The sequence below is a fragment of the Xyrauchen texanus genome, chromosome 8 (assembly GCF_025860055.1).
Source record: "Xyrauchen texanus isolate HMW12.3.18 chromosome 8, RBS_HiC_50CHRs, whole genome shotgun sequence".
NCBI lineage: Eukaryota > Metazoa > Chordata > Actinopteri > Cypriniformes > Catostomidae > Xyrauchen > Xyrauchen texanus.
Genome location: NC_068283.1, coordinates 40,449,717 through 40,473,526, shown reverse-complemented (window position 1 = coordinate 40,473,526; position 23,810 = coordinate 40,449,717). Strand labels below are relative to the sequence as shown.

Genomic DNA, 23,810 nt, shown 5'->3' with positions numbered 1-23,810 from the left:
GCTTAAGCTCTGAGACATGCCATCTTCAGCAGCTAGTGCAATAAAGAAGATGGATGGTTTAATGGACAGACAGACGGACAATCGATAGATAGAATAATTAGTATTCATTTAATCACTTGAGATTTCTACATATAGACTTATTTTATGCATACATATATATTTTAAATACTGGCATGGGGCTAGTCATCAGATTGCACATAGTCAGTTACAATTATTCCATTGAACAGCAGGAAGTCTAGATAAAAGAAAGACAACAGTACAAATTATTGTTTTAAAATCTGGTAGACAAATCCGTCAAGCCACTCTCCCAAAAGTTAATTTACAAACAGATAAGGGTCTCCATTTTCCAAAATATTGTCATTGAAATCCTCATTAGCCATTTAAAATGCCTAAAAAAAAAAATTGTAAACTTAATAGCATACATTTCCCCCCCGACACAACTTTTGTTACATTCCTAAACATTTCTGCTGATGGTGACTGCTATTTCCCAATACATAAGCTTAAAACACAATGAAAAATACTGTGTGTCTAAGTTACATCAAATGCAACTGATCAACAGGAACATTCCAAAGGACGGCCAAGCGCAGCATCAAGCTCAGGTTTTGGGATTCAAGTTTTCGTAAACAATGAACAAAGTTCCTATTTCACTTCCTCTCACCATTTGAATTAGCATACTTGTGTGTGTGTTTTACTTTTGCATTCGAATTTAAGCTAATCTGAAGCTAGGTGCAGTACAGCCACTGAGATTCAAATTTTAGTGAGATTTTATTTTTATCAATTTATTTTCTTACTTCACTAGTCTTGGAAGAGCGGACAGCCCAAAATTAATAGCTTATATAGCAAGTCACATTGTTGCATTAATGTTCTTTTGAAATTGACCAATCACTGCACAGAATTCACAGTTTTTAGGATTATTTAACATATTATTGCCAATCAAATTAATTAATTTGAGCATTGGCAATCAAATTCGTAGTTAAATTCATAGATTAGCTCTTTAAAATGCAATTACTAGCATTGTGTGGCTGGCTAGCCTTTGATGAACACTATATCAAAGCCACAAAGGCTAACTGCGCAATTGTTTGAATGTTGTATCATAGAGCCTAAAGATGATAGATAGATAGATGGATGGATGGGTGGGTGGGGTCAGGTGGATGGATGATGATGGATGGGTGGGGTCAGGTGGGTGGATGATGAAGGTTAGGTGGGATTAGGTGGGTGGATGATGGATGGTTGGGGTCAGGTGGGTGGATGATGGATGGTTGGGGTCAGGTGGGCGGATGATGGATGGTTGGGGTCAGGTGGGTGGATGATGAAGGTTAGGTGGGATTAGGTGGGCGGATGATGGATGGGTGGGGTCAGGTGGATGGATGATGGATGGTTGGGGTCAGGTTGGTGGATGATGAAGGTTAGGTGGGATTAGGTGGGTGGATGGTTGGTTGGATGGGGTCAGGTGGATGGATGATGGATGGTTGGGGTCAGGTGGGCGGATGATGGATGGTTGGGGTCAGGTGGGCGGATGATGGATGGTTGGGGTCAGGTGGGCGGATGATGGATGGGTGGGGTCAGGTGGGTGGATGATGAATGGGGTCATGTGGATGGATGGATGGATAGATGGATGATAGGATGGTTAGATATAATGGATTGGTGGATAGCTGTTTCCCAAAGTATTAAGTTTTAAATTTGACTGATTAAATAATCTGCTTAATGATAATGAAAATGTCAAAACCTTGTATATGTGATTTAGTAATTTAGTTAGATCAAGACTATCAGCTTGGGAAATTACAACAGAAAAGGTAAGAGAGTAAGGAAAATGGAGATCTTCAGGACTTTGCAGGGTGTAAAAAAAAGGCAAGGACTTCAAAAGACCTGTAAAAACTTACTAGAAATGGATATAACAACTGCTGTGTCCTTGAATCTAATGCAAATATAACCTCAAGGTTTACCGTACGGTCACAGAACATGCATGGACAAAGGTCTTGTTAGCATCACTTTGATATCATTCATGTTACTGATAGACATCCAGTGTAAAAAAAACAAAAGCTTTAAACATAATTTCAAGCAATTTCCACATTGAAAATTACTTCTGGAAATCAGAGACTGATGTGCAACAATAAAGCCCAAAGTATACTTTGGTTTTCCGCCTGTCGCTACAACTCTCACACATAGTGCGCATGATGCGAATATGTGTGTACTGTCTGTGTGCAGCCCAGTACCGACAGTATGCATCTTTACGTGTGATCAACATATGCACCTACTGTTTACTGTACTAAAGAGTATCACAAAGCAGTCATAGTGAGTATACAGCAAACACACCCATAAAGGCTTGCGGTCAAAAGAGAATATTTTAAAAGGCACGAGCGTTCGACTGTAAGCGAGACGCAACAGCACACAGAAAAACAAAGTATACCCAACCCTAGAGGGGTTAAACCTCAGGTCTGGACTACAAAGGTAGTAGGTGTTTGATTCGGATGGACTGTTCTTTCAAGATGTGGGTTAATTCTGTGATGGCACAAAATTAACTTGTGCTTCAGATGGTGAATTGTGAGAGGTAGTTCTGTGGTTTCCTAGAGTCTTGCAATGGGTCACACTGAGCTGGCAATGAAGACTTGACATAAGACTGAATAACATTGATGAGTACTTCGGGTCCGCCAGCACGTTGGGCTATAGTGTGTAAATAACATGAACAATTCTGGAACAACATCCAAAAACAAAAGCTGCAGAGTTGAGAATGCCCAAATCCAGAGGGCACCGGGGACTTGAGGCACATCAGGTTGCAAGGTTCACAAGGCCACAATGATTGTTTTAGGAGCATTGGTAGTACAAGGCTTTACAATGGAGATGCAATTAACTTTCCCTGGCCACAAGTTCACATCTTTATGTTATATTGCTTCTTCTTTGTGCTTTGAGGCACATTGGTTGTGTTTGAGGCATAAGAGGTTTGTTTGGTTGACAAACAAAGTAACATCACCAAGGTAGGGAAAACCAGAGTGTGTATATGTGATACATGCTGGGATGAGACACCAACTCCTCTCAACTTTCATTTTTGAGAGCACATCCTTCCATTATTGACAACGGAGCATTATAGTAACAATGGAGAACTTGCTATATCCTGATCGGGGAAGTACATAATGTTATTAACCTACAAGTCATTATTTTGAATGGTTCTTCATCCCCATTGGTGGCTCACTCTGTGTGGTTGTTCACGTAATTGGTCTTTTTAGAGTCTACTTTGGCTACTTTCAGCTTGCCAGTGACAACTTTGCAGCAGCCGCGTGCGATTTTGTACATCCAGATTGTGTTTAGGACGTCCAGACAAATGCAGGATACAATCCAAGCTACTTGAGCACCGAGACCCAGCCTCTCAAACGCTGGAGTACCGAAGGTGTCAAAAACCTTCGCCCAGTATGGGGGCATCACTGCGATTCGGACGAGGAAGAACACAACTGCCATCGCAATGCCATTAGCGACAACCAGTGGGTGAGTACGAGGGTAGGCCAACGCTTCGAAAAACCACCTATGTGGAGAGAAATGGAGGCAAAATGAGTGACGGTTTTAGTATGATTTTGCATTTGTCAAGGAGTTTGTACACTGAAAAAACCGATTTGTTGTCTTAACTATAACATATGAAAATAAATAGCTTTTACTCAGAAATGTAGATATGAATAACACTTTAAGCTTTCCTTAACTTACATGAATGTGTACAACACAAAATATTAATTATAAAGTGAACTTAGAGTGATATATAAGGTAAATTAATAAATGTAAGTTCCTTGAACTTTGGTTTAAAAATCCATAAAATAAGATTTTGAGTACTACTAACTCAAACGATCAAGTACAGAACTGAGGTCGTGGGGTATACTCATAATGGTGCGTTCAGACTAGAGGCGTCGAGAGCGTCAAATCGACCGGAAGTCATTAATTTTCTATGGCAGCCAGTGTCTCTCGGTGGCGAGAAGCGAGGCGGTGCGTCTTGGGCGGTGTGGGCGTCAGAGGAAAGTTAAAGTGCAGGCAACATTATGGTAATGAGCTTTGACGCGGTTCGGCGGTAACCTATTGGAGTATAGAAGTGCTCCAATCTAGCGAAGTCTAGAGAACACAACCATGTAAACTTTGGTTCCCACCAAATATTAGTTCCGAAGAAAAAAAATGGAGGAGAAACTGATTATTGCCGTGGTGGGTTTTCCCGTAATATTTGATCTGTCCCTGTTTGCTTACAGGGATATAAAAAAAATAAAAACTATGCATGGACAAAGGTGTCTGAAATTGTTAGTGTTGATGAAGTGGATATTATGCTTTATATAACATTATATAATAATATATTAAAAGATTTCATGAGGATATACGCTACTTGCGATGCGTCAGCAAAAAGATACCTGTCGACGTGTCTGGATGTTTTGCGGCTCCTTTAAATATAGTTCACAAAACCAAGAATTCTCAACGAACATTGCCGCCAATTTCAACTACGTCAGAGCGTCCACGAATCTTCCATAGCGTCGTTGGCAGGACAACCATCTCGCCGCTTCTGGTCTGAATGCATGGTAAGACCTCGTGCTTAAATAATTTAAGCACGTTTGTTTGGTCAAATGGTATTTATTGGGGCATTTAATTCGTTGTTATTAAGAATTCATAGAGATTTTCTCTCTTTTTAGTATTATTGATGTTGTTTTACTGTAATTCGATTTTTTGTTCCTGTGTAACTTCACCATTAGGGTGATTAGTGTTCCCTGTGGTAAGGTAGGATTCTGGTCCATTCATGCAATCTTTCCTTGCGTATGTGAAAGTGCGAAGCTTTATCTGCACTACTTTGGGGAATCCAGTTTAATGACTATCCTCAATCATTATTTTCTTTTGGGCCAATTAAATGAAGTAGAAACAATAACATCAATGTTAATTTGAAACAACGTGCTATCAGTTGTTAAATCTTATTCATAAGTCAATCGAATAAACTGATACATTTGTGTATATCTAACAAAGGTTTTTCTAGTTATGCTGACATAAAATGACTAAGTTGAATTAACTTAAAAAGTGTGCTGTAAAAAAAGCTACATAAATATTTTAAGTAAATCCAACATAATGTTTTCAGTGTGGGGTAATGGTCGGGAAACTCACCTTTGATTCACAAATGGCGTTGACAATTCTGAAATCAGCCGGAAGTTTGCAAAATAAGGAAGCACTCCACGTGTCTGTTTGAGAAGAACAAGCGTGTGAGTTGTATTAGAGTATTTGGGACAAGGATGTTATTTTGGCAGGTTCTGTTTATTCAGAAATACAGTAAAAATGCAATTCAAACAGACAATGATTTTAACACATATTCTATGTCGGACATGTTTTTATATGTATTAAAATAATAGGAATATAAAAAGGAACATATTAATTCCTTTTAATATAAAAATCAATTTTGTGTGGCTTAGAAGTAAAAAATTGTCTTTGTGGTGTAACTGTCCTGAGAGAAACAAATCTTATTAAAATTGTGAAATTCTTCAAAAGGTTTGGCATTATTATTTCTTAAAATTAATTAGTTAATTTAGGTCGAGAAAAAAAAATGTAAATGGTATAACACCAAGAAAACTTGATATTAATGATTTTTAACTGAATACATGCTTGAAAAAAAATAAAGATTAAAATGCATGTATTCAAAATTAATGTTTATAATCACACATTTCTTAAAAACAGTACACACATTATTTTTTAACGATGAGCCCCAGATGAATGCCACATGCTTTTAAAACCAGACTTTTTCTTTAAACCTATTGTGATATCCTAATTTGTCATTGACTTATTTAGAGTAAATATCTAGATTTAAAGTTGAATATTTCAGTGGCCCCCTTAAATCTTCCGAACATGAATAGAATGATCTTACCAGCACATATCCATAAGCATAGAGTGCCGCCAAGTGGTGACAGAGAAAAAACACGTCTCCCATAGCACTCCAGTTACAAGCAAGTAGCACAAGATCTGAGAGGAGGAGAGGAACAGGAAAAACCAGTAGAAGAGAGTAGAAAAATGTAGACAAACCTGAGTAAATCTGAAATGTGTAATCAGTGATTAGACATGTGTAATACATTAATGCGAAGCAAAGTTCATACCATAGACCAGGTATCCACAGGTGATGGCCACATTGAGCTTAACTATGTTAGGATCACCCCTGAGAAAGAAAACACAAAATAGTTCAAATAGCTAAAAAACATAAAAGAATAATAAATTGGGCCCGTTTGGGATTTTAAAAGCTTACACTTTATGTATATAACTTTTCAAATGTTAAATACGTTCTCCAACCCCAGTTTAACATGCAGAGAAAACTACAAGTAAGCCATTTGTAGGTCGATTTCCCATTTGTAAACCATTATTATTTGTGCAATGATTGTAAAATGGTCTGCAATTATATAGCGGCTTTTTAACCTTAACGGTATTCAAAGCGCTTTACACTGCGTCTCATTCACCCATTCTCACACACACATATACAGCAATGGCTGCAGAGCTGCCATGCAAGGTGCTAGCCTGCCATTGGGGGTTCAGTGTCTTGCCCAAGGACACTTCAGCATGTGGAGTCACGTGGGCCGGGATTCGAACCAACCCCTGCGATTAGTGGCCGACCCGCTCTACCACCTGAGCTACAGCTGCCCACAAATCATTGGAAACATGTGAAGCAAATATAAAGTAAATGATGGTGGTGGTGGCTTAGTGGGCTAAAGCAAATTGTTAAGCAGAAGGTTGCTGGTTCAATCCTCACAGCCACCACCACTGTGTCCTTGAGCAAGGCACTTAACTCCAGGTTGCTCCAGGGGCTTGTCCCTGTAATAAGTGCTCTGTAAGTCGCTTTGGATAAAAGCGTCTGCCAAATGCATAAATGTAAATGAGCATGGAGCTGTATTTGATTAAAGCCATTTTTACTGTACTTTCACTGGCAACCTGCCATTCAATCCAACACCTGCTTACTGTACACCTGAAACAACGCTGGGTAAAGAAAGCCATGTTACTGAATGAAATCATATTCCTTTATAGATATTCAATGAAAACATTCGCCTGGATAAACCTTTTTTCCCAAAAGCATGCACAGAAAAAACACTTTGTACATTGTAGAGTATTTGCTGAGGGTATTTTGTGGTGATAAACACTGATGTTTTGACCTCACGTACTATCAGTCGCTGATCTCAAATCAGATTTTGCTTGAGAAAAAGTGCTGATCCGATTAAAGCCATTTGAAGCAGAATGTCCAAGCATGACCATTTCCAAAGATGCTTTATTCAAAAGGAATAAACAAAAGGCTATTCTAAGAAAAATAAGGCCATTCTTTGTCCTGCCAACAATTGCGAAAGCATTTTTGAAATCGCACATTTTGCAATCGCTTTTCCTAAGGTCAGAGGAGTACGTCATTTCTGGAATAGTTAAAAGATGAGTCACAACACAAAACAGCACAAAAATGACACGTTTGCAAGCAAGGCCAAACACTTTGATATCATGATGAAAATCGTAATGCAGCTGCTGAAAACTCTCTCCCTTACTGTACCGTTAATTTAAATACAGTACAGAGCAGTCAATAGGGGCAGAAATGGTCTTTGTAGAGTTACAAATGAGGTGAGATTTTATTTATTTATTTATTTTATTTGAAAGATTAATATATTGGTGAATAAAATATAACAAGTCAGCATTCAAGTACAGCAGCAGCTCTCTGCACACTGTAAAACGATATACAGGAAACTGATCGCAGGTGTCCAGTGTGAAGCGTTTCATGTTCTGTTATATTGGCATTTAAAAAGAGACTCAAAGAAGAGTTTTGGGGGTTTCCATTGTGGTGAAGAATGGAGCTTGTGCTTAGGATGGACTTTCATCTTCAAGTGGGACTTTATTCGAGTGCTGCTTAGCAGTTGCGATTAAATTGACAGTGCAATAGTTTCAGTGTCCTTACACTTGCTCACCTTGCATATACTGATGATTACTAAAATACATTAAGCTGAACCAACATAAGAAAATGAACTCAACTGAGTTTGACAAAGCTAATGAAGTCAAGTTAAAACTTCTATATTAGCTTGATTTGTCCTAATAAAACTAAATGAAGTTGGCTTAATGAAACTGACTTAATCTGAATGAAAGACATAAAATGGCTCTCTCAACTTTCATTACGTAAGGGTAAAGACTTCATAACAAAACATTAAAAACAAACAAGTCTCCCCTTTATATTCATCTTCCTCAAAGACACTTAAAATAACACTTAATTTCAACATTTAGTCAATCAAGCTGGGAACTAAAAATCCCCTGCCCAGTTTCAGTTAAATAGACAGAAAATATTCATGTTGTCCCAACGCAAATGGATAAGTAAAGCTGACAAGTTGAATAAACTCAGTTCATTTAAGTTCCCTTGGTTACATAACTTTGAGTTGTATGAACATGGGAGGATTGAGTAAAAAGGACGACAGTGAAAGATATTTGTTTTTTTGGTGTAGATGTTTCTTCTAATCTTAACTGTAAAATTGCAATTTTTTTGGAACAATTTTTGGAAAACATTCTTGGTCTTATTGTAAATGTATCCACAAGAGGTCGACCAACATGAGTTTCTCAACAACCAATGCCAATATTGACATCTGGAGATTATAGTGGTCCATGACAACTATAGATGAACTATTACATAAAATACTGTAAAAGTATTTACATTGAAATAATGGGATTCAAAATCGGAAATAAACAGTGGTTTGGAGTGGTGGTGGCGTAGTGGGCTAAAGCACATAACTGGTAATCAGAAGGTTGCTGGTTCGATCCCCACAGCCACCACCATTGTGTCCTTGAGCAAGGCACTTAACTCCAGGTTGCTCCGGGGGGGATTGTCCCTGTAATAAGTGCACTGTAAGTTACTTTGGATAAAAGAATCTGCCAAATGCATAAATGTAATGTAAACACATTTGGAATTGACACTTCTGTTAATCATTTAAGATGGTGTGGTTAGAGACAAGTAGTCGACTGATATGGGTTTTTCATTGACAGATCAATACTGATCACTAAAGCGCCTGGTGGCAACACTGAAAAGAATTTTGTTGGTTTTTCCATCGGTTCCACCTAATGAAAATGTGTTTCCTTAATATGAAATGAAATGTAAGCTTTACTTAAATGTTTTGTGTTGCATAAACCCAAAGGAATTAAATTAATCTCACTTCAATTAGATCTGTCCAAATTATTCCACTCAATTTAACAGCTTGCAGCTAGCCATCAACAACACACATTAGCATATTATAGATATCTAGTTGTTCAGTATGACAAGGATGGGATGTTCAGGGTCCTCAATCAATCTGTATGCTGATGATCTTTCAGTCTTTGCTTCATGACAAAACCAACATACACATATTGTTCAGCACAATACAATATTGTTAATCACCCATCCTCGACCTAACCATTAGCTTCACTATTCTCCACAATGGTAACCTCCGGAAAATATCCACCATGACAGAATCTTCTCTAAATCTAAACATAACTTTAAACACTAACAAGTCTGCTTCTTCTTTAACCTTGTGTAGAAATACATTAAAATAACACCTTATTTCAAAATTGACTCTCCCAATCCAGTCTCAGGCAAAGCATGCTGGGAAATGTAAATCCCCTCTCCCGTTTCAGAAATACTTTGATGCAACAAATTGTCCCAACACAAAGTTTAAGTAAACATAGTTGGATAATACACAATGCAGTTAATTTGAGACCAAACACTAAAGTGCTGTGTTGGAATAACTCAATTAAATTAAGTAAATTGAGAAAGCAGTAAAAATCATGTTGAATGAACACCATCCGATAGAAGTCCACATCAATTTGATTATTTCATATCAATTTAATCATGTCACATTTTTATGACTGTGTTGAATTTCTTTCTTTACACAATATAATTAGGTTCTCATCACAAACATAAATGTATTAGGTTGATTTTAAATGTAATGGTTTAGTATATTCAATAGAGCTGCTTTCCATTTTTCAGCATATAACTTAATGGCAGCAAATGAGTTATTAGCAACGTTTCTGGAAAAAAAAAAATATTTATTTAACATAAAATTAACTCCCCAAAAAAAATAATTTAACGTGTTAAATCAGTGCGATTAATTTGACTAAAAATAACGTGTTAAAAAATTATGGAAGATTCCTGAGAAATGCAAGCTTGTAGTACCGCCTGTTTACTCCAGATGGCAGTAAGTGAAACTTAAGCTGTATGCGCAACGCGCAGTTTATGCAGTGAACAAAACAAACATCCAGCAGCAGAACAACACAAACATGCATTACGTTCTTGGGTTCAAGACCTACAAATGTTATGTTTATGATGCAACGCACCCAAGACGCTACACAAGCATGTCTGACGCATGTGTACATTAACGGGTCCTTAAACAAGCCCTCATAATAAATCTCCAACTGCTTGACAAATTCACTTGTGAAATGGATTACTGTGAACTGTATGCCAATGAACAGGGTGTAAGTAGATTTTGGAACTGACGCAACTAATAAACACTTGTACTAATCAGCCAAGGAGGCATTGTTATTGGTGGATGCCAATTAACAAAAGAACTGTGTGCTACCTCAATAACTGCTATGTGCATAGAACACTATCTCATAGTATGTTATGTTTACGTTTTTAGAAACTGTCATCTTTTTGCACTACTGTGTACTGGTCGGCGCTGCACTGTGTCTATTGTCCTGTTCATTGTCAGACATTTGTTGTACTGTCCCGTACTTTGCACATGTTTGCACGTGCACTTTATATAGGTATATATATATATATATATATATATATATATAGGTATTTTATTTCGTTGTGTTGTCTCATGTGGTCCTGTGTTGGTCCTTTGTTGTTTTTATGTAGCACCATGGTCCTGGAGGAACGTTGTCTCGTTTTGCTGTGTACTGTACTAACTGTATATGGTTGAAACGACAATAAAAACCACTTGACTTGAACTTTAAAATGGCAAAATATCAGACAATTAATCAGCCTGTACACACAGTATTAGAGCAGCATTTGTTCTGCTATTCGAAGACATTTAATCACACCAAAGACTATGGCATGTAGTTCGCAAAATGTCCTGATCAAATGCAAGAATTTAAAAAGCATCGTGATAAAATATCTCTAGTGAATAAATCTTGAAAGCTTAAAAAAAAAAAAAAACAACAACATCATACAAATTATTCTTCAGCCAAAACTCATATAGATGTGAATTGTCATCTAATCTGATTCTCTCATGGACACGTATGTTTTTAAACTCATTCTGACATCATTTTATCAACTCGCTGGTTTTTGGACAACCCAAGCTAACTGAATTTAAATGAATGACATAGATGTTTATTGGATAGGTAATGGGGACTATTCTCCTTAAAATGGACACACCTCAGCAAGTGTCTTTAACATTGATCTAATTCATCCAACCGTCTGGGCTCTGTACAAGAAAGTCAACATTGGGGAACTAACCCAACTTGACAAACAGGACTCACTATCTAGACGTTAAATCTATTGTGAGTTTTAGGAAGTCATTTAGCCACTCGAGCAATGTGGTTCAGATGTAATCTGGCTTGTGTGCCATGCCGGAGAATTGCTTACTGTATCGTATGTAGACATTAGCATACAACACAAGGAGAATGGCTTTAGTTTGTAAAGGTCCTATGGAGCGTAACACCTCACAATGAGATTGAGCAGTGAATACGGCAATTGTTTGATGTGTGATATTAATATAAGGAACTGTAAGCTATACTGAAAGCGGGCTTGACGTATGTTTAAGCAGACAAAACCAGATCACTGAAACAATTGAACTTTTGTTCAAGGGTGTGTTGAGACTTAATATAACACAGGAGCCTTTTATGTCTCATTAATATGGAGTGTGTGTACAAAATGACTTACAATTTAGGCATTTTCCAAACGATCACCCAAAAAAAATCTAGTAATTACATATAAATATAATATGTAATAATTACTAGATTTTTAGGAAAATGACTCACAGTTTTTCACCGTTTCATGAATAAAGCCCATAATTTGTCTGAGAGATCCAAATACAATTCTCTGAAGTTTCTAGGTGACATCAACGCTATGACATGGTTGCTTAAAAAAAACATGTTTTTCATTTCACTTCTGCATTTTAATGGGGCTTTTCCACTGCATGGTACAACTCGACTCAACTCGACTCTGCTCGCTTTTTGGGGGGTTTTCCAGTGTGGATAGTACCGGTTACTTTTTTTAGTACCACCTCGGTCAAGTTTTAAAGTTAGCAACAGCGATAGCAGTTTCATTTGTTCAAGCAACTGTCGAATTGTAAAAAGAAATGGCTGTGCGAAAACCACGCCGTGGTTAATAAACGAGGTGCAGACGTTCCTCTCGTTAGCGACCAACGAAATGACGCAAAACAAAAAAGTCTCTCAGGAAGATGTCTCAGCTGTTGGCCGCACACGGCTACCACCGGACCTACCAACAGTGTAGGGAAAAGTAAAAAACCCTAAAAGTGACTACAGAACCATCAAGGAAAAGTGGAAGTGGTTCGACCAAATGGACGCCATCTAAACCGGCGAGCAATGGGAGGGAGAGTGCCCTGGACTGGTGTTGATCCATGATGGAGGATGGTATGTTTTGTTACGTTAACTCTATACTCTGCATGAAAGCTTCACTTTATTTAGTTGACCAGCTACTGGAAGCTTCTAAAACAACCAGACCAATTGAACTGTTACACTTGTGTAAAATCACCATGCAACAACTGCTTTATGCAGCACAATGAGCTAGCAGCTAACAGCTAGCGGTCGTGTTAATGTTTATTGTTTTGTGTCACGTTTAAGATGATGTTACGGCAGTAGAGGCGGCGCAACTATGATGATCAGCCTATAATCCCACCCACGTTGAGGCGGCACTAAACTGCAGTGGAAATGCAAACTCAGAAAAGTAAAGCGAGTAGAGTCGATTCGAGTCGAACCGTAACGTGCAGTGGAAAAGTGCCATAAACATTATCTGTTAGGTGTTGGTTGGGTAAGGATGTCTTTAACGTCTCATTTATATTTCAAAACACTACTGGTTAGGCTTAGTCTAAAGTTTAGGTTAGGGAGATACATTTTAATCAATAAAACATTTAACTAAAATTCTACTTAAAACTTAATTTGATTACATCATCGTTTCACTCGGTTTTAACCCTGTTTAGAATTGGGGTGAGAAAAGATTGGGGAGTGTGTGGAATGAAGTTCTTCAACAGTAAAACTGGCTAAGATGGCTTACAGTACAGAGAGAGAGAGAGAGAGAGAGAGAGAGAGAGAGACTGGTCTGTGGAGACAGATGCCTGGAGGGATGTCACATGATACAAGAGGGGGTGCTGGGAATTTGTTATTTCCTGTGGAAAAGGTGCCTTGTTGGTAAAACTAAAAAATCTCTGATCTGAGAGAGTGAGAAGAGAGGCAGAAAAAGACTGACAAAAACTGAACTAGCCAAAAGAGAAAGAAATATGTGTCCCACACAAGTATACCAAAGAAAATAGGACAAGAGGTGGCAAGGAAGGGTAAGGAAATGAGAGACAAAAGCACCGTTCTAGGGCTGAAACAAATACATATTTAGACAATCGATTAATCTTTGATTATTTCGTAGATTAATCGGATGAATAATGAAATGTCCTGTATTTTATTAACATTTTATATTTTAAGAAACAGAAATGATAAAGGCTTTAAGGATTTGGTTTGGTTTACTGTACTGAACAAGTCTATACTCTCACAAAACCTGAATAGTTATGTTTGATTTTTATAATTATTTGTATTACTTTCAGGACATATAAAACAGTAACATACCTTTACTTGTAAAACTGAAAAAGTACCATTTATTAAAGATTAAAATGATCCATCAGGGACAGAGTGGGACACAAAAATCATCCCAGCAGAGGGCAATGGTGACACAAGTATAGAAATATTAATAATTCTGTCAAGCTGAATAATTCATAATTATGTTAGAAACATATACTTGTACACTGCCACTGATTACATACATGTTTGAAGTTTTAAACCCATATTGTCACTGATTTTTCAAAATAAATTAAGGTTTGTGCATGCTTCTCCATTAAATTTATATTTGCCATAGTTTAAATTTACTGGTGATATTTTATCAAACTAGGACATATACATATATATATATATATATATATATATATATAAACACTTCATTAATCATTAAAATGATTTTAATTCATGATAATTAGCGATTTTATAGATTAGTACTTGCAGCCCTACTCTGTTCCACAAACCTAGTTAGCTGCCTTGCTGTCTACTGCCTACACAGGCAACATCCTAACCGAGATGGAGCCTCTTGACTCCTTTGTTTTCATGGAAAAATGCTGCGTTTAGCAAATTTAGCAAAAATAATGTACCTTAGAAGGACAGATAATATTGCTGCCTAACTTTCAGAACAGCCTTTTCCCCTGGAAAACTAAAGGACTAACATTCTACCCAATATCCCTTTTTACATTCCAGGGATAAAAGAAAATGAAACACATTTGAAACATTGTGAGGATAATGACTGTTTTGAACACTTTACATTAGGCAGCAACTTCTGTGTGCCACTCAAATAGAGTTCTATAAGGAAGATTCGACTCACAATTGATTCCAATAGAGTTACACGTTAGCATGTTGCTAAGCTAACACTACTCTACTGAGCAAAAAATAAACATACCCAAAAATTGGGTAAAATAGGCCATTTTAATAGTGCAACAGTGCCTACCGCCACTTTCATTTTTTTTTTTGTAATTTTGGCTTCGGAAATTTCCCATTCATTTTTTTTCCATAGAATTTCATCAAATTCATTATAAAAGAGTTCTAAGCCATGAACCAAACCAACAAGCTCTGAGATGAATCACAACTTTACAAACTTTGGCACGGCTTGCTTGCATCAATTCTCTGATTGGTGGATTTTCTCCATCAAGATCATGGGAAGTGTAGTTCTTTATCAGGAATTCCACTATTAAAAAATATTATTTCAAGTTGAAAATGAAATAATGCAGACTGACGGCTTTAAAATATACATGTACCATCTATTAACAACCTCAGAGCTCACTGGTAGGTCTGTCTTTAAAGGTTTATAGGTAATTGTTAATAATCAGTTCCCCTATGGAAAATGAAATGGGATTTATTCTTCTGGAACCGGCCTGTTGTTCTCTATTAGACTGAATGAAAGGTAACTATATTTGTACTCAAAATGTAAATAGATTGTTTTCCACAGAGCTTGTTGCACAGGGACACATACAGTGCTGCATTTAGCCAATTTAGCCAAACTGATGTACCTTAGATGGACACATAATATTGCTGCCTAACTTTCAGAACAGCCTTGAGGCTTTAAAATGTTGTCTAGGTAGGTAGCTCACTAGGTTTTGGAAAAGAGCTACAGATGACATGAGGCGACAATCACTAAAGGCAAATTACCATTCCTACCCTTCAGGATGCAAAGATGCAGACCAAACAGGCAGCAGGCAGAAAAGGAAAGAAAAAGAGAGGGAAAGAAGATAAGAAAAATGAAGCAGACAAATGAGAGAGCAGTTCTGTGCACAGACAACTAAAGAGGACACGACGTTTATGATCACAGTGCAAAATTTTTTGAAATGCAGCCTTCGGGGTAAAGATAAGTTTGGCTTTGTTCTGAATGGAATACTAGTATTTACTCAATACTGCTCAGTATACACTGTTTTTAAGCATACTGTGAGCTCAGATTTGTTGTAACATGACCTCATCACATTGCATGCAAGTAGAGTCCAGTAATCATCTCAGAAATAGGAAGTTACAAATTGGTAATAAAATGGTTTTATGGCATTTCAAACATAGCATTTTGCATTTTGAACGACATCTAAATGGTTTTGAGTGATTTTTATAGATTAGAAAAACTACCTGTTCTATTGGGAGAGTTATTTGTGAGTTTGATTATAAATTGTAATGGCAAATATCACAATGAGACCCAAAAAGAGTTTGGAAGTGAAAGTCTTCTCTGCGTTTGAACTCTCGGCATCTTACCAGACCGGGTCTTTGTTGACGGCCTCGTCGTACCAGAGGATATAGAGACAGAAGAGCCCCACAATTAATGCATGGACGGTGGACACCAGCCTGCGGATATGAAAACAACTCAGTAACAACAATATGCCATATTCTTTTTAATGATGTCACAATTGTCAAGTCGGAGCTTTCATATAATTCCAAGGTTACAACTTGTAATTACGAGTTCTATAAAGAGGTGACCGCCAAGTCGGAATATTGTTGTTACGGCAATTCTGTTATGATGTGAATTAAGCATTACTGTAGGCACTTTATGGTTGCCAAGCAACAGAGTAACTTGCAGCGTTAAAACGGAATACAGTGGACTTGTGGTCACAAGCATGCGTTTATCTGCATTTTACGACGACTTTGTGCGGGGCACATCCAATTATAATTTAAAGTCTGAAATATCCATTTTATAATACACATTACATAACATTTCAACTGCATTTTCTTAAACAACATTTCAGTAACCACAGAAGTCAGACAGATTTAACATGCCACTAAATAGACTTTTGCAAACGGAGAACAATTATCTATAAAGATTCATCCAAAAGTCATTGATTAATCCACACACTGGGCTGACCGTGCATCTACATTAGGAAAGGATACCACAGTGCTGACACAGCAGGAAACACATCAATAAAGGTCTGTGTATGAACTATGAATTGTATCTGAACAGTGTGATTTATTTGTGGAGTGGAGACCTTTGTATTGTTATCTGGATGTCAAACGCCCCATAGAAACTTGTCACAGTTTAACAGACTCTCTGTATTCTGCCACAGTCAAGAACAGTTCAACTGATATTTTTATAAGCCACAAACAAACTGCCAACACAAATATTTGATAAGGAGTATTGATCCTGTTTATTGCTGGATCGCTTACACAATGTTTATTTTTTTCTCCAGTTACAACCATGTTCAGAAATGTAAAGTACATCAGGATGACAAGTTTGACAGTGAATACTTCATAAAAAAAATGTAGGCCCATTTTTAGCCTTTGATAGTGTAAAAAATAGGGATGCACCGAAATTTTGGCTGCCGAAAATGTTTATTGTATGCCACCTTTGGTTTTAGGCCGAAAGAGAAAAAGAGAACTCTGACGCAGACATGGCAAAAAAGGTACTTTTTCAAAACAGCTTTATCTCAAATTGTAAAAAAAATAAATATATTTGTTGTAGCTGGTTAGATGTGATTTTTGTGACGTCACCATTAGGGCAATTAGTGTAACCTCTGGTGAACTTGGGAGTCTGTTAAATTGAAACCATTCTTGTACTTTACAAAAGTGCAGATTTATGTGCACTGAGAAGTAATCAGTAGAATACAATGTGCCATATGGCTAACCTAGAGTCATAGTTTCCCTTATACTATATAAAATACGCTATAACACAATTTAAATATAAACAATGACACTTTAATCATATATCAGTGGTTTACTTGTAACTAGTTAACATTACTTAAAAAAACAAGTTCAGTTAACTTGAGCCAAATAAGTACGTTTACTTAGACAGAGAATGCAAAACCGATGCCTTATCTATATAAGGTAAACTAATTAGATTTTAGAGAGTCGTGTTTATGTGAAAAGATCCTGGTTTAACTGCGGCTGATGATTGATGATATAGACTATTAGGCTGTAGGGGTAAAGATGTGCTTAGATTAGCCAAAGGTTCATTTTTAAATCTATGAAGTTGCACAATTATTTAATGTTATGTTAGTAATGTGTAAATGTAAAGTGTAATCATAAGTATATACATTAATAATTTGTTCAAAGTTACACTCAGTCATTTCCCCATTAAAATATTTTACTCCCAAATAAATAAATTGTAATTTTGAAATTATGTAAAATCATGACCGCTCACATGAGATGAGGACTCATATCAGTAACTCTACCAGGGGCAGGGACGCCCTCATGGGGGCTGCCATTTTAGAATCACATGACCCGCTGAATACTACTCGCTGAATCTCGGTAACTATCTTATTATTGGACACTTCACTCTTGGATTAAATTAATAATGGTTGATTGTGAATAGTGAATTTCTACAATGTCATCTGTGACTGAAGACTATTGATTTTGAATGATACAGCATCCACACCACTAGGTGTCACCGGAAGTCACTGAGTGCACATTTAATTATACCAAACAAAGTATATTTTAAAACAATTTTCAGTTGCGTATAATAATTGTTTTTTTCGTGCATTTCGATGCATCACTAGTTAAACATATTTAGTACTTGAGTGGAAAGATTAAGGCCTAGAAGAGTTGTTAGCTACTTTGCACATCAGCTAGTTTACAACAGATAAGATAAATGCCTTTTGTGCATGAAGATCCAATAACCAATGCTGCAACTGCATATTTTGCTGACAATGCCGGTAACTGGCAAGTGGTTGTGTAGTATTCCCATTACAGCATTAAAGCATTTCAATTTGACCACAGAATATCAACGATTTACTACATTAATGATGTCACTTTTAAACCAATGTGGGACATGTCAAAACAAGAACAGTGCTGTATTTATGTGCAAATTCTGTAAACTATCATAGTAGGGATTTAACCTCTGACCTTTATATAATCACTCAAAGTATAGTACAGTGATTTCTGAACCTGTACCAATCAGGTTAGGTCAGTGTTATCTATGGTCAACATATTACAGAGGAAAGGAGATTACATCAAACTGTATTTCACAACTGTACAGAGATCACTCTCATGTGTCGGCATTACTTACATACTAGTACGGTACAAATTACTCTTGGCAGCTTGTTTGTAACTTTTGAGAACTTGTGGGGATGCATGTTTATCAAAAAAGTGTATCTGGCTGAATTTACTAACCACCCACCCAACTAACTATCTATCTATATATATATAACTACCCACACATCCATATCCAACTAATTACCCATCCAGTAATTCACTCCTGTGGCCCTGTAACAGCAGTGGATGCTTAATGAATGTGAAGGTTTTACCTGGAGTTCCAGTCATTGAGTTTGTTTGGTGATAATCTCCCGTAGCCCTGAGAGAAGTTGCTGGACAGAACCGGACTGACACAGGAGAAGAACAGCTGGAAGCCCACGAAGCTGCCAGTCACCACGTACACCTCTCTCATATCCATCTCTCACCTGCAACACAGACACCAGAACACACACGGTCACCTATGTGCTCATCAAGCAAAAGATCCCGTTGCAGTCGGTTACATTTAGAATGATGAACATTCTACATGCAAATCAATGGGAGAGTCAAAATGTCATCTTACATTTCTCAATCCTCAGAAAGCCAGCTTGGCAGAATTGCAATGTTTGTTTATATCGGTTTACACACTCTGAACTGTCTCACAACAACAGTTTTGGTTGGGAAAAAATGCATAATGAATGTCTCCGCTTGCTAAAGTCAAAGGTAACCTAAAACAAATACCTGGACAAAGGGTTGGATTGAGTATGTTAAGCTGTTAATTGCAGACATTTAGCCTAATACTTAAAGGTTTTAAAACAAAGCAAATAAATGCAAAATATATCAGACAATATTTTTATTATTAGTTAAAATCTAAAGTCATATCAATACAATTCTGCCTTGCATGCGCTGTAACGTGAGAAAACAGCCACAGAACAGACCTCAGCTTTCAGGTCAATGTCTCCAAATTGCAGAAAAAGGGAAGTCAGAGAAGAGTGTGTGTGCGTGTTTCATTATAGAGGGGGGTCAATGTGCCCCAGCATGATACAGAGTCATACTGGTATTTTTCAAGCTGTATCATTGCACACTACTCTAACTTAGCTATCTAAATGGGGGCATACCATAGACTTCTATTATTTTAAATATAAAGCTAATTTCAATTACAATAGAATAACCCACCCCCTAACCTCATAAGAAAACTTTTTGCATTTGTAGAACTAAAAACAAAAATGACTGAATTAAATGTAAGGATCATTTTTCCAAATGAGGACATCCCAGAATGTGTTTAAGTGGGGGTTGGGTCAAATTAAGCTCAAAAACTTGTCCCAAAAGTAAAGCGAAGCACACGTACGTATACGTACACACACACGTACACATACACACACACACACACACACACACACACACACACGTACACACAGAAAAGTGCATTAATCTCTTTTCAGGCAACACTGTAAGAATTGTCTGTACTTTTAGTGGTAAAAGAATGCAAAACTGCTACAGTAATAGAACATTGAATGCAAAAATGAAAATTCTCTCATCATTTACTCACCCTCATGCCGTCCCAGATGTGTATGAATAAAAAAAACTAAGATTTTCTGAAGAATATCTCAGCTCTGTAGGTCCATACAATGCAAGTAAATGGTGGCCAGAACTTTAAATCACATAAAGGCAGCATAAAAGTAATCCATAAGTCTCCAGTCTTCAGTAGCGACATGATAGGTGTTGGTCAGAAACAGATTAAAATGTAAGTCATTTTTTAACTATACATCTACACTTTCACTTTCGCTTCACGTTCATCTTTTGTTTTTTGGCGATTCACATTTTCCTGCATATCGCCACCCACTGGTCAGGGCTAGTCAAAGGTGGATATTTCTAGTAAAAAGGACTTAATCACATCCCTTCTGAAGACATGGATTTAACCACTGGTGTCATATGGATTACTTCTATGCTGACTTTAAATGCTTTTTTTGGAGCTTCAAATGTCTGGTCACCATTCACTTGCATTATATGGACCTACAGAGTTGAGATATTCTTCTTAAAATCTACCTTTGTGTTCTGCAGAAGAAGAAAGTCATACACACCTGGGATGACATGAGGCTGAGTAAATGATGAGAGTTTTCATTTTTGGGTGAAATATTTATTAATATTAATTTATTGGTAAGTCTGTAGTTACTTTAGTATATATGGTTAAAAATTAAAATATATTTAACAAGGAAATACATGTATTTTTACCGTAAAATATTGTAAAAAACAAAACGTATCATTTTACTGTATAATTAACAGTAAAAAATTATATTATGCTTAACAAGACAATACTGTATAATGTACTTATTATATAATAATGTCATTTTTACGGTAAACTATTGTTAAAATAAGAGTGAAAAACAAAAGTAACGTGTTCCCAGAAGTCGCTGTGTCACATTTAATTACATTTTATTGGAAAAGTTATATTTCTTCTTATTTTAAATTTGATTTATGTACAATGGGGTGTTCGGAGTTATATTTTATGTAGTTTAGTTGCATTATTTTAATGTCACATGCATTACCATGTTGGTGTTCAACACATGTGTATTAATTATTAATTCTGGGAGGGTCACTCTTGATAAACTTTAAGTCATCATGTAGTCTTTTAAATAGTACAGTGATTAACAATACATTTAAAGGGGAAAAGCAGACTTTTAAAGTTCCAGAAGGTTATCATATATCACGTTTATATCATTTAATAATGTAAACCGCAGTGAACCGTAAGATAAACAAGCATCAAAATTACATCCTATAAAGCCTAATAAATGGTCACTAGAAACTTCTAGAAGAGAGGGTGAGGAAATCCATTGCGAAACCACGCTAGATTGGCCTAACACTCAAACAATGGGATAAACAGAGCTAATTCCACCAAATATTCAAGTAAACATGTAGCAGTATGTTATTGCCAAAGATTTAACAAAGGTTAAATCATTTATCCAGGTACTGATAAGGACATTGATAAAAGAGGATCAGATTGGGTCATTACATTCAGTTGCACAATGTCATTCTTTAATCAAGTCACTGGGTTCACACTTCTATTGAACTGTAAATCCATTACCGACTAAGAAAAGATGAAGCGTTTCAACAAATGATCAACTCTCAGACACATTGGAGAGGGCACATATAGACCATATTCTAAATACTGTACTCTGTATAGCCATCTGTGCTGATGCATAGGGGTCATGTGCTACAAGTAACCTTTTAACAACAAATGACCAACCAATATGCAACCACAAACTATCATCACTGGTCACAAGACACTGCTTGTTTCAACCCAATGGTTTAGGGTGCAAGATCAGTTCTAAATGTTCTAATAACAGCTTTAACTGCATATATCATAGCACCATAACATATTATTTACAGTCACTATTACTGTCCTATGTCAACAATATTTTTCTGTCAGTTAAACAATTAAGTTCAAAACTTGACAAGGCCCATGTAAGTGTAGGAATAATTGAATACTTCTAAAGACTGTAAGATATCACACTAAGGTTTGGTGCCACAAATGTGTCTGATGAAAAGCAGGTGTGTGGTTGACTACCACTTCCTCACTCAAAAATACATTTTGTAGGTTAAATGCCAGATGTTGTTCAGCAGGTGGTCGAGTAATAAGCTTGTCTCGAATATAAAAAGAAAACATCTATAAACAAATCTAGTTTCACACTCTCTCTCTCTCACACACTCTCTCTCTCTCACACACTCTCTCTCTCTCACACACTCTTTCTCTCTCACACTCTCTCTCTCTCACACACACACACACACACATACATACATATATATATATATATATATAATCTCCATGTGGTGTAACCATCAAGTAAAAGGTATTAAAATACTTCTTGCAAAAGAAATACACATGTCCATAACTTAAATATTCACCCAAATAAAATGATTGGCATTTAGTGCATTTATTTGCAGAAAATGACAACTGGTAAACTGATAATTTTTCAGAGGTCTCTTAATTTTTTTCCCCCAGAGCTTATATATTATATATATACTGAGAAATTATATTATGCATTTTAATAACTTAATAGATAAATAAAAATGAGCGTCACTTCGTTGACCATACGTGACACTGCGAATAAAAATAGCAAACTTTATGTGCAACATAACTTAAGAAATAAAATAAATACTGATAATAAAAAGCAGTGTGACAAAGCCTCAGGAGAACAAGCACCAAATCTACGCAATTATGCGGAAGCCCGTTCCACTGAGCAAGTTCAGTTTCGCCCGAATAACAATGTTACAAAGACTGATTCCAAGAAGCTGTTTGAATTCTACATCGACGAACATCAGCAGTGCAGCTGCGCCATAATGCCCCGTGTACGTCATAATGTTCAGCGTAACCGTCACACATTCTAAATACTCGCGTCACAATAACAAAACCAACGCTACTCGCTTTACGCAGAAAATGTGTCGCGCGTTCAATACGTAAGGAAATTGTTACATTCTACGTACGTAGCCACTAAAGAAGAGTATCTACATCAACTCTAAACTTTTCTTTTAATCTCTCGCGGTAACAACGGTCGTGTCGCAGTCGTATCGTTTAAATAATGCACGTGACAGACGCAGAGAGAAGCGCTTCTAATGTACACAAAGGCGTTGTTGGGAATGAGATGAGCAGTTTACTTCACCTGTTAAGAGTCGCATAGGTTTGCATAAGTGCGTCTAGATCCGGTTGTCTTCTTCGCTTTACAAACACAGTGTAGCTAGATGGCGATGGCTAGCAAACGCTTTGCCCACTCGCTCTCTTTAACACCGCACGTCCACCATGGAGTACTGGCGAGTAAGCTAAAGCACTTGGAGCGAGGCCATTTCCCACCTTCAAAAAAACACGCAAGAATTTCGTAAACCTCCACGGAGTCAGCAGTCAGCAAACTCATTTCTTTCACAGTATACTGACAGGATTTTGTTTAGCTCGGTTACGTCGGCACGGATGCCACCCACTTTCCCTCCCAGCACACGCCCCCTACGAAGCCACGCCCACCACATCTATCTATCTGTCTTTCTGTATGTTTATTACTCAGTTAAGCACTTTTGTAGAATTCTTCTTGAATTTTTTTTAACATGCTCATTCAGAACATGCTCATTCACTAAACAATGCGCAAGATTTGTCCCTAAGACATTTGGTGACATGC

The 23,810-nt window shown here is 37.0% G+C and overlaps 1 protein-coding gene across 1 annotated transcript; it reads right to left on the bottom strand.

The window, feature by feature from the left end:
* Positions 1–1,381: 1,381 nt before the first annotated feature.
* Positions 1,382–23,589, bottom strand: LOC127647853 (TLC domain-containing protein 4-B-like). The gene is made up of 7 exons (XM_052132354.1): positions 23,307–23,589; positions 18,945–19,097; positions 15,967–16,056; positions 6,087–6,145; positions 5,861–5,955; positions 5,110–5,183; positions 1,382–3,514 (listed from the first exon to the last, which is right to left on the bottom strand). The coding sequence occupies exons 2-7, from the start codon at positions 19,088–19,090 to the stop codon at positions 3,184–3,186; spliced, it is 795 nt and encodes a 264-aa protein (XP_051988314.1). The 5' UTR covers positions 19,091–19,097; positions 23,307–23,589; the 3' UTR covers positions 1,382–3,183.
* Positions 23,590–23,810: the final 221 nt, after the last annotated feature.

Coding starts and splice junctions, on each gene's coding strand:
- LOC127647853 (XM_052132354.1), bottom strand. CDS start 19,090: ATGGATATGAGAGAGGTGTACGTGGTGACTGGCAGCTTCGTGGGCTTC. Junction 5,184..5,860: donor ATGCTTATGGATATGTGCTG/GTAAGATCATTC, acceptor CTTCTCAAACAG/ACACGTGGAGTGCTTCCTTA. Junction 3,515..5,109: donor ACGCCATTTGTGAATCAAAG/GTGAGTTTCCCG, acceptor CTCTCCACATAG/GTGGTTTTTCGAAGCGTTGG.